General features: G+C 42.5%; 1 protein-coding gene across 13 annotated transcripts in view; it reads right to left on the minus strand.

Moving 5' to 3' along the window:
- Positions 1-12,557, minus strand: part of PPFIA2 (PPFI scaffold protein A2) — a 323,573-nt gene that overhangs the window by 160,928 nt on the left and 150,088 nt on the right. For all 13 annotated transcript variants that reach the window (XM_083182335.1, XM_083182325.1, XM_083182332.1 and 10 more), the window contains 2 exons: positions 8,730-8,831; positions 4,949-5,113 (listed from right to left, as the gene is read on the minus strand). In XM_083182335.1, coding sequence (XP_083038461.1) covers positions 4,949-5,113; positions 8,730-8,831 — 267 coding nt within the window. The remainder of the gene's footprint in view (positions 1-4,948; positions 5,114-8,729; positions 8,832-12,557) is intronic.

Consider the following 12,557-nt stretch of genomic DNA (forward strand, 5'->3'; position numbering starts at 1 on the left):
AGGGAGAAGGAGATGGGGAGAATCAGAGAGTGATGGGCAGGGGGAGAGGCAAAGAGGGATGAGCAGAGGTTTACAGTGACAGCAGTGTGTGATGGGCAGATGGTGAATTGGAGAAGCAGGGGGTGTCGGACAAAAGATGACAGGGAGATACCCAGGGTGACCGGAAGAGAAAGACAAGGAGAAGAAAAGGCTGGTGGGCAAAAGCAGATGATGACCTTCAATCCAGTGGCGGTGTTTCTATAATCACAGGACTTGAAGAGGTCCTCTCCTCCTATATGAGGCTCTCTCAAGATCACCTCTGAGGATCACTAATCTCCAGCTCTCTGCAGGCAACTTGAAGGCAGGCTCTCCTCACTCTGCCTTCCTCTCCCTACAGTTCTCCTAATATTTTCTGCTCCAGTGAATGCAATTAACACAAGTTGACGGCAATGTGGTCAATGATGTTACCTCCAGAATACAATGAAATTGTGCAGCCCTGGCGAAATACACAATAAACTTACACAATAGTTCTGAAATCAATGATGTGCAATACCAAGTAGCCCTAAAAAATTGTAGATGAATAAAATCGCATGTAACCCACACACGGGTAAAAAGACTCTCAGAGGACCATCAATGGCGGCAGGAGAAACATCAAAATCTCCGTCCTGTCCTGTTCAACCACTGCTGCCGAACGGACGGGGATTTTGATGTTTCTCTTGCCGCCATTGATGGTCCTCAGAGTCTTTTTACCAGTGTGTGGGTTACATGCGATTTTCTTCATCTACAAATTTTTAGGGCTACTTGGTATTAAACATCATTGATTTCAAAACTATTGTATAAGTTTATTGTGTTTTTCGCCAGGGCTGCACAATTTCATTGTTTTGTATTCTGTATCCCACGAACCCATGTGGTGAGGGTTCAATTTGTGTCAGTCTGGGCTGAAATTCACTGGTGCGCTAGAGACATACAACCTCTGTATTTGCACCTCCAGAATACAAGTTAAATAAGTGCATGCTTGACATTCAGTTCCACTGGAGTTTGCATTTGCAGTTTTAAATGCACCAAGTGTCAGCGGGTACTCTGCTTCTAATATAATGCTTGCAGCATTCACAACAAGCGGTTATGTTCAGATAATGGTGACCCTGGGAAAATACTGTATTTCAGTAATTATTTTCATCTCATATTTGGCACAATGCCTGGTTTATCCTGTTCCCACTGTGGCACTGCACAGAAATGTTGCCTATAATGAGTCCATGAAAGACACAGTGTGTTTTTACTTGACAGTCATCATTTCTTCATTATGCCATACATTGTCAAAAGACTGATGGGCATATGTACTAAGCCTCGGAGAGAGATAAACTACCAGTCCGCTCCTAACTTTCAGTTTTCAAACACAATGGGTTATTCAATCTGTAATTCTGACTGTCCGAGCATCCCGACAGTCGGAATCCCAGCTGTTTTCACCGGCTTCTGACAGTCATTTGACTGTTGATATTCAAAGTACCGACAGTCAAGTGTTGGAAAGTCTTGAAATAGTTGAAAACGGACACAAAATGTTGGAAAACGACCGACAATCCACGGCCGTTTTCTGACAAAACAAATCCGACTTTAAAAAAAGGTCAGATCGGATAGCCTTCAATGCTGTCAGTAAGGGCAGCATTGCATTAAATATGGTAGTTATCTGGTACTTTATCTCTCTCAACTTTATGAATCTCCAAGGCTTAATACTGTACATATTTCTGTATACATGAAACAGAGTACAGGGTTTAATAATCCAGAGAAGCTAGATTAAAGATTAATAGAGATAAAGTGTAGGGAGATAAAGTACCAGTCATACATAGCCTGCAAATGGCAGTTAGATGCTGATTCATAAAACTCCCTCTGCGTCTCATGACTAACACTGGCAGTAAACTAGGAGTGTCAGTTTGCGGCTGTGCCTAAATGCTGTTGCCACACACCATGCACAGTGGTGGGAAAGGGAGGAGCCTCCCCTCTACCTCTAATAAGGGTGGACAGACTTCTCTCTACTTTTGATGTCCCGCAGCGTGGTGATGGAATTCTATGAGGTAGTTTGACTCATTAGTACTGGCTTTGGCTGGCTGGCTGGCTCGCATAATGCCACGGTGTGGAGGCCATTTCTTGCGACAGGCCCGCTGTGAGTTCTGCCCCTGGTACATATGCTGACCAATCTTTTCCTTTGTCCCTCTCTATATCCGAACTGTCCCATTTTCTACTATAAAATATATAGAATTTGTCTAAATATATATTTTTACCTGACTATGGGTCGAGATTCAGCAAACTAAAAGTGGCCATACATCAGAAAGAGCGGTCTAATGCTGCCCATGCATATGTGTGTGATGAGATGCGACATCGCAATGCAATGTCCCATCGAATCAAGTGGTGCCCAGTGCAGCACCCAATGTCGCATGCCATCCTGCGATGGACATCGGGTGATGGAAGAGGGGTGATGTGGGGCTGTGTAGGCGGTGACCGGAGCTGGGGACCATAGTGGTGGAGCTTTCAGGCGGTGGGACTTGTCAGCAGCAGCAGTGACTTTGAAACACTGGGACAGCCCTCTGATTGGCTGAGAGAGCCTCAGCCAATCAGAGGGTCATCCAGTGTTTCAAAGCCATCTGCTGCCACTGCCGAGTCCCGCCACCTGAAAGCTCCACCACTCCGGCCCCCGCTACACAGCCGCCATACCTCCCCTGCTGCTGCTGAGTCCCTCCGGTCCCCAGCATTAAGGAACAAGCGCCCCGCTCCCCGACCCCGCCGCTGATTGCATTCGAGCAATCGCATGTGGTTAAAAACCACATGCGATTGCTCATGCAATTCAATAAATACTATGTGCAGCTCATAATATCTATTGATGCGACATTCGACAGCGTGCCTGCGCATCGCGTCTAATGTCAGTTTAAAAATGCATGCAATCATTCGAATTTATCTGGCCGAAATGGAATGGAATGATTGCATTCGATAGCACACATATGTATGGGCAGCATTACAATCATGATTGTGTCCAAGTTCCCTTAAACTCCCTAGCAGTCCTTGGTGCTTTTTGGACACACAATGTACAGTACTCACAATCTGCTGTATGATTGTATGATTGAAGCTTCATTTAAATAGGGGGCTGGCCTACTAGGATCAAAAGGATCAAAAGGATAGGAGTACCAAAAATCCATTTTTTTTTTTTAATTTACAGGTTGCCACAACTACTAATCTGCTCACATCTGCTGTGTTATGCCATTATTAAATATCCCGAATGCAGCAACCCTCTTTCAGAGTAGTGACAGAATTGTGCAAAAGGAAGTCCACCACTCTCTACAGCTGCCCACCCGTCTGACGCTTGGATACTTCTCACTGCCACGGGCCGCCCGGAAGCTGCACCTCTCTTCTCTGCTAGTCAGGGAGGGAGTGTCACATCTAAAGACAGATTGCATGTTTAAAAGCACATGCAATCTGCTCCCAATCCCAATTGATCGGACGTGCAGCATGTCAGATCAGAAGACCAATCCTCCAATCTCCTGGGGCCAGGAGATTGTGTGATTGTATGATTGTGTACACATGATGTGCACACAATCTGCATACAATCCATTTTTACAATTGTATGATTGGGTACAATATCTTTCTGATGTGTGGCCACCTTTAAAAAGAGGGCCAAACCTCTTAAAATGCAGTTTTTGGAGGTTTGTCCACAGCCCCCATATGCACCAAAGCCAGAATTCGGTACATTCAGTGGTTTGAATGCAGTGGGCAACGCGTTTTTAAAATCAGTAAATCCCATTGAAGCTTATGGGCCTTCGTAAATGCCAGTATGCATGCGGAGTTGGCGACAAACATCGCAAGTTTTTTTTTTTAGGTGATTGCTGCATCTGGCCTTATATATTTAAATAAAAAAATAATCAGTACAATAGAATCCATAGTACATTAGGGATTCTAGTTTTATACTTGTTCTATGTCTTTATCATTTGCAGTAGGCAGTGGTTTATGTTTTTGTATTATATATATGAGTCAGTTTGTTTAAGTTGATAGGTATGGCTAAATATACATTTAAAAGTACATATGATGATGTTTTAATATTGCCATATTTCGGTATTACCCCACTGATTATACAAATAAATATAACATAGTATACCCCTGTACTTTAAATCTGTTCTCAGAAAGCACCAAAATGATACTGTACTAACCAATAACCTATGACAATTCTAACATGGAACATTTAAAATTGGGGGAACAGCTACAATCTCAGACATGACTGTCTTCCACCTTTATTCTCCAACCATATTTTAACCTAAAGCAGTGGTTTACAAACTGTGTGCTGTGGCACCCTGGGGTGCTACAAGGCTCTAGCAGGGGTGTCTCGGGTTGGTGATCCAGGACCAAATTAAATAATTTATAGCAGAGCTGGTAGCTGCCAATCATACAACATGTGGATACTCAGAAGCACAACTCTGAACCTGGGGATGGTAGGTAGGCAAAATGTACTTAATGTAACTTATTTTCTACATTAACCAATAAAAAAATTATCCTAGGATTGCCAAGAAAAAACACACCATGGTGCCGGGATTCAAGAATATTAGGAACCACTGTCCTAAAGCTTTATAGCATATGCAGCCATGAAATACACTATCAATATAAAATTAGTCTACAGCTCAATTAACATTTTTGATATCAATGGAATTTCCTAAAGACTTGTATGCTTAACTAGATACTAACTTGTGTTTGTTAGTTTGTCATGTATGTATGCATTAGATACAGTACTCAACATTATCAGTGAAAGGGATGTCCAACAAACTGAAGGCAAACTTAGATATAACAGCTGTAATATTCCAGTCCGTGTCACTTCTGGCAAGCAGGGTGCTTTCAGTTTTATACCCTGATCATCTTTGGGCACAGATACACATGCATACAGAATGACATGATCTTGTTCAGTTGTGAAAGCCACCGTGTGTAATGCATGGTTACATACCTTTTCGTCTAGAGCTTTATGGTGCTCAAAAAGAGATTTTAGAGCTTTGAGAACTTCCACTTCACTGGAAACACCCGAGGGGGACTGCGCTTGGCGTTTTACCACCGTCATCCTCAAGGATCTTTCGTGTCTTGAAACAAGACACTCCAGATGTTCCAATAAAAGCTGTGGAATTTAAGGTAAATAATTCAGTATCTACTGCGGCAAAGAGTTGGATGTGGTAAAACAAAAATCAAATCAAAGTAACTGGGAAATCTTCACATTTAAAATGTAGAAATTGTGGATGCAAATAGAAAAAACAATCCTCATTAAGCTACTTTAACAGTTATACTGTATATAGGTATTTGCAGTATAGAGAGTAAAGGTTACGGAGCTTAAAAAACCCTATGCATAAAAATGTACAATTAAAACAAGCCATACTCAATTCACCTTTGTCATGATTTCAGTCTGGGCAGAATAACTTTGAAAACTGAATGTACTGTAGTAGACTGCCAAAATGTCAGTTTTGGTCACTAGGCCTGCTGCTAATAAGAAGCCAACCACGCATTTTCTGTGTGTTTATGGTTTCATAATATTTTTTTTTTATTTTTAACTCAACTTTTGTGACTTTCTAGTTATATTAAATACCATTTAAAAATGTTCTATCTTTGTGTTCTTGACTTTTGTAACACTAGTAGGTAATTGTTTTGTATACAATAATGGATTAAATGATATTGTTTTTTTTATCAGAGATAAACTGAAGACATTGGCCCAGATTCTCTAAATTTCAAAAGTGATAAAATGGAGAGTGATAAAGAGCCAGCCATTCAGCTCCTACTTGACATTTTTCAAACACAGTCTGTGACATGGCAGGTAGGAGCTGATTGGCTGGCTGTTTATCTCTCTCCATGTTATCACTTTTGAAGCTTAGAGAATCTGGCCCTTAGTGCCTGATTCAGAGTGGGCCACAGGAATGTGAAAATCACTATTCAGCAATTTCCACACTTCTATGCATGCACATCGGAGCCAGCGTGTGCGAGCCCTGAAACAGTGATCGCAGGAGATCGCGGTTTCAGTGCTGGGATCGGTCCGGACAACCAGATGCAGCTGCAGCAACCCGGAACATGGCTGACCTACACGCCATGGGCAGCTAGAAATGTGTGAGAATTTTGCTGTGTAGCAAAGTGCCTGCACTTTAGCAATGTGCCCGCAAGCGGTGCGGCTTTGCCCTGTGCTGGCATCATGCAGTTTTTTGAAGTTTCACAAAAGTGCAATTGAGTCTGAATTAGGCCCCTACATTACTCTGAAAACCATACATTACAGAAAGTGAGGGGAAAAAAATGTTCTTACTTAAAGCACTACTGAGGACATAATATGTAACTGGCACTAAATATGTGCGAGAAAATGATTGCTTAGTATTCAAATTAAGTGTCTGAGTTTGTACACAAACTTTATTTCATGTTTTGAAACCGTGTTTTATGCACATATAAAATAGATTTGTGGCATGTTTTTTTACGTGTTTGTACAACATAAATGCAAGATACCTCATTGAAATATAAAAATACGTTATAATCCATTATCCAATATTCTGGTCCCGAGCATTTTGGACAAGAGATACTCAACCTGTACCTCTTGACAAAATTTTAGCTACGTCAGTCTCTTATTCATTACACTGTTTTTTTTTTAAAGCAGCCATTCCCAACCACGCAGGGGTGCTTCAAGAAAGAAGAAGGCCCATGTACAGCCTCCTCCAGTGGGCCCCCTCCTCTCTCCCAGCCACAGCATCCCGACCACCCAGCGCAATAGAGCAATCTGAGCAATAAAGCGCTCACACTCTATTGCACATGCGCATTCAGACATTTTTTCAGCAATTCCAGCAGCGATCCTGCCTTTGTTGCGGGACTCCAGAGGGTAAGTATTAAGAAATGGGTGCAGTTGCACTCATATATACGCTACTGCAACCACAGTCCTCAAGGTACACTAAAGCCCTGTACACACAGGGCGACGGAAGAGCCTGTGCTGAGCAATGTGCTTAAGCAGGGCCGTTTTAAAGCAGGGTCAAAAGGGGTCAGTACCCCTTGGCCCCCCTCTAGCTAGGGGCCCCCTGTGGTTGGCATGTATTTTTATTAAAAAATATATTTTTTTAGCAAAAGGTTTTGTGCATGGGAGTGTAGTAGTGCTGCAGCTTCACCAATGTGACAATGATTTATGGTGCTGAGCATGGGGTGCCAAGGCACACTGTCTGCACAAGTGTGCAGTGCATTACTGGGAGTTAACATGACATGACACTTTGCAGAAGATGGCAGAGGCTGAGAGGTTTATGCTGAGCTCTGATTGGTGGAGCTCATTACATGCTTCTCAGACCCATGGAGGACAGCAACAGCAGCCTAGTCATGGGAGGGTTTTTAATCAGAGACAGCACTGGGACTACAGTCCTACAGAGTAAGCAGTTACCCATTGACCAATTTTATACTGCCTTTACTCTGTGTTTGGACAGTGTGATATTCTCCCATGCAGTTTGCGGCCAGTAATGACAAATGCAAGGCGACCCCCCTGTCTAAAGTGCCCTGGGCCCCCCGAAGGCTTAATCTGGCACTGTGCTTAAGTACAGCTCGTCGTCGCCGCGGGCATACACAAATAGCGATCCTTGTTTAATTTCTGAGCAATCTAGTCAGATCACTTAGAAATAGCCCTCACATCGCCCCATGTGTATGCCCCTTAACGGTCCAGGTTTTAGTGATATCCATGCTTCAGCACAGGTGACTTAATTAACACTTAAGCTGTTTTGATTTCAACACCTGTGCTGAAGCCTGGATATCACTAAAACCAGCTCTGTTACGCTGGATATACACCTAAAGATTTATCTGTCCAATTTGTATGGTAAGACCCAAAATCTGGTACTGAATGGGAGCAAATGACCGTCAACCATTTGTTCCCAAATGTTGGAAAATGGACAAAAACGGTTGTTCAGATAAACAAACAACTTTAACCATTTTTTAGGAAGCACCATCGTCTGCTTTCCAGCGTTAGGGAACAAATGCTGGCTTGTCATTTGCTCCCATACATTACCAGATTGGACAGATAAATCTTTAGGTGTGTACCCAGACTAAGGGGGGTATTCAATGTTAGGGGAACGGCTGTCCCGTTCTCGGTCAGCTCGCCCGGAGCTCGGCAGTCGGGATTCAATGTCCCGTCCGCCGAGCGGCGAGAAGGGGGCTTGGCCGCGAGTTGATGACAAAAATAGACGAGCTCCGGCCAGGAGCTCGCCTATTTCCGGCTTTTCTCGGCAGAACAAGCCCGACAGCTTGTGATGTCGGGCTCGTTCTGCGGTGAAACCCTATTCAATGCTGTCGGGGAAGACAGCATTGAATAGGGCCCCGCAGCCATCTCCCCCGTCGGGAGATGGCTGCGGGTGCACGACAACGATTGAATACCCCCCTAAGTGTGCCTTGAGGACAGAGGTTGAGAATGCTGGATTTAAAGGATGGAAGATTTTCTAGACTGTTTTCATATACTGTCATCACATGAATATAATAATATATTTTTTTTAGGAACTATACTACACGATTGAACAGTTACAATCACATACCTCCCAACTGTCGCAGAGGGGCTGGGGGCATGGCTAGCAGCTCAGTGCTGCTGGCCAGGTCCCAACAGCAGTGAAACCGGGGCATGGCCTTGTTTGTGCATCACAAGTATAGGCCACATCCCCTAGTCGCTAGGCTACGCCCCCAAAATTTTGGGCGCGCAGTGTCCCTTCTTCTGTCTCTTCAATGTTGGGAGATAAACAATCAGCACTTACTCTTGTGTTGTTCCTTTCTGCTTTCAGTTCTGAAATCTCTTCTTCTTTTTCAAGAAGCTGTTCCCTGCATGCATTCAGCTCTTTTGTCAGTGCGGCAAACTCCTGCAAACAAATGACAAATGTTACAATGACAGCTTTTAAGCATAGAACCTACATCATGTCAGTGGTTACTGCAATACAGCAAACAGATCAGCAATGATTTATTTTTAATAAAAACCAGCTTACTATATTAAGAAGTTCCTTAACCTGAAAAGTGTCCCAAAGGCAATGTGTGTAAAGTTGTCGGAATAGAGTGTTAATCCAACCCAAAACGGTTACCACATTCACTGATATATACACTATTAGTTATTCTTGTAATATTAGGTTCAGCAAGAATTGTAAAACGGTCAACTTGTTTCACATTACAAAGTGATATGGACTTCTTATTAACAAAAATAATACAGTAAAATGTGCCCATAATTGAGGTTATGGAGTGTACAGTTTAAAGTTGTAGGTGAGGAAGGACTGGCTGCCACAAATGTTATCGCTCTCTTAGTGTTTAAGTTCAGTGTAACATGGAAAAACAAAGCATTATACAGATAAATTCCCACAAAAGTACTCTAGACAACAGTAGGTCCCAATAAACTGTAAAATTAGGTAATAGACTGAAACCATAAAGAAATAAGTGTGGAATAGCGCACAGTCGGGATTCCACCAGTCATTAGACTGACTGCCGGGACTTAGACATTGGGGCAATTGCAATAAAGCCACTTGTGGGCTTGGTAGCTCGCTGTGCCAGCAACCTACGAGGGAGAATAAACTGTCAGTCGGGTTCCCCACTATTAGGGTTTTAACAGTCGGGATTCCGACGTTGGTGTAATGACTGCTGGTAGCTCAACTGTAGGGAGGCCATCGGGCACCCAAAGAGACCCCTATAGAGATTAGTGATGACCACCAACTATTGATGGTAAACAACCATTGAGTGTTTGCCATCTATTGATTTACTCACAATGTCAAAGATCCGATTATACTACAGCATCAATGGCTGAGAAGCAGGGATCATTTTTTAACTTCCATTGGCACAAGGCACGGAGCTTACTCCTGTCCCCAATGCCCCCTTCCCAACTTGGTCGCCACCTGGTATTACCCACAGCAAGGTTGTGCTTTGAAGGGTGTAAACCATTGATGGTTTCAAAACATCAATGTTAAGCACCAATGGCACCATCGACTGTTAACCTACTGATGACCATTCATTGAAAAGTGCAAAATAAATTTAAGAAAAAAAGAACCAAAATGAAAATAAGGAACCTGTAGAACAATTACAACTGGGCACGATGTGCAGAGGAAAGATCGTAAGTAAGCATACAGACCATAACGTATACAACTACTAGCCCGGAAACTGCCGGAATTTGCAGATTGCCGGTGAATCTGGCCAATGTTATAAAGGCACAATCATGTCTTAGGGGAAAATCAACCTGGTTTTGCCTTTTAAATTATTGCTCCTTGCAAACAATGGCTAAACTTGCTGGAAACTCACACAGCCTATTGCATTTACACTTGCCTCCGTTGAAAAAAATTGGAAGCCATATTTTTTTTTTTATCAATTGGGGTAATAACAAAAGAGGAGAATAAGTATATCGAGTAAACAAAAATTTGAGACAAATTAGCAGTTGATCAACGTAGCCTATCAATCTAATCTTTGTTTGATATGACTGACATAAACATAAAGGGCAAGATGTATCAAGCTTTAAAAAGTTATCAAATAGATCAGTGGTTCCCAACCTTTTTTCTCTCCCGTACCCCTTGATTAGGCTTTTCATTGATGAGTACCCTCTCCTCTCAATTTAAAATATAGACAGTACTTATGAGTGGAGTGGAAGTAAGCGGTATGCGTATCCTTATGCATGTCCTTATATTAAGGAGTAGCGGACAGGAATCGTGCCCTTCCCTGTCTGGCTGCTGGCTGTGTATTGTCTCCAGGGTTCCCACTTACACCTGTAGGATTAATGCGCCAGCTTCTTCCACCCGTGCCAGTGCAGGGCAGATGATCGCTGATGTCTGAGGGCAGCATGGGTAGCTCCCATTGGATTGCTGGTCAGGCAAAAGCACAATGAGATGCTGAAGACAGTACCATAAGTGACACAACATGGTTCTTCTCCATAGCAATGGGTCTTCTTCTTCTGCCATCAAAAGACTTTTTCATCTTCTGCCATTACCAATATTATTTTCAAGTACCCCCAACTGGTCTGCAGAGTACCCCCAGGGGTACTAGTACCCCAGGTTGGGAACCACTGAAATAGATAGTGATCCAGCCAATCAGCTAACTGCCTTGTTTATCACTCTCGCCTTTATCAAACTTTTTGAAAACTTGATTCATCTGGCCCAAAAAGAGGAATCCAAATGAACAAATCACACTGTAAGGAACAGCACAAAAATGTTTTATTGTACACAGTAGTAAAAGATAACATAATGCATACAATTGAAGTCTACGTTATTTAATAATAAATTTGATTAACTAGTATCCGTAATCCCTTTTATCTGTAATATCCATTAATAAACGGTCCCTTAACTGAGAAATTATGGTATTACCCAGCAAGGATTTGGGTACTTGTTTCCTAGCAGGACGCCCAGTACGCTAAATGCTTACTGGGCTATTCTCCGTAGTGAAATCGCATCGCATGACGTGTTATAGTAGCATGCGATACATGCAATGCGAAGTCCATATAAAGTGCACAGGAGTGCTTATACAATGAAATATTGAATCCAATCTCAAATATTGAATCCGATCGCAGCGAGCGCAACGAGCCCGAAGCGTGGCGAGCGCACCGAGCCCAACGAGGGGACGTGGAATACATGTAAAGTAATCCGTGTCCGCTCGCCACGCTTCGGGCTCGGTGGCTCGCTGCACTCACCACACTATATAGAATCAACTCCACGCCGACGTGGATAGTGGGGGTATGAAAAGGTCGGAGGACGCGTTCCGCCGCCGCTCGCCACGCTTCGGTGTGGCGTTGATACTGTTGGGGTTTTAGGAACAGATTCTACTCTCCATCTATGGGAGTGATGGAATTCACTGAAAGGGGGCGTGAAATCGAATCGCATCACACGGCAAAAATGTACCATGCCATGCGATTTCACTACGTTTGCGTACGTAAGAAATCTGGGTGCCCTGCTAGGAAACAAGTACCAGGATTTGTTTTAAAATATTGTTTTCCCAACATCTGCCTTCTCATTCCAGTCAAAGTCCAACAGCACTAATGTGAATAATTGGATCTATCTGCTCAGTATGTATAGCAGACAGACATACTTTTGGATGTGAGCGCACACAAATAAGGTCATATCTGTCAGAGAGCTGACTGATGTGGGATTTCTTAAACTAATGGTGCCCCAAAGAAAATTTCTCTTTGGCTGGTTTATTTAAACAACTTTAATTGGTAGGTTAACTGCATTCTCTGACAAGTAAACTAGAACAAAACTGTAAAAAGGTCAGATATTGGGGGAAATTTACTAAAGGAAATTTGTAAAGAAATAGGTGTATTTGTATCCAGAAAAACACTTAATTTTTACATTTACTATCCCGAAAATATGGCAATTCGTAGTCGTATTGATGTGCTATCAATACGAATTGCCGTATTTTCAGGATAGTAAATGTCAAAAATAAGTGTATTTCTGTATACAAATACACCTATTTTTTTACAAATTTCCTTTAGTAACTTTCCCCCATTGTGTCAGTTATATAATTTAGGACATTATATGAATTACGGTTATATAAGCATGAAGCAAAATAATAAGGAATATATACAGTATATTGATGTACTGAATGTCTTGATGCAGTCTTAACTCTTTGAT

Source organism: Crinia signifera, chromosome 4 (assembly GCF_055691185.1).
Source record: "Crinia signifera chromosome 4, ASM5569118v1, whole genome shotgun sequence".
NCBI classification, from domain to species: Eukaryota; Metazoa; Chordata; class Amphibia; order Anura; family Myobatrachidae; genus Crinia; species Crinia signifera.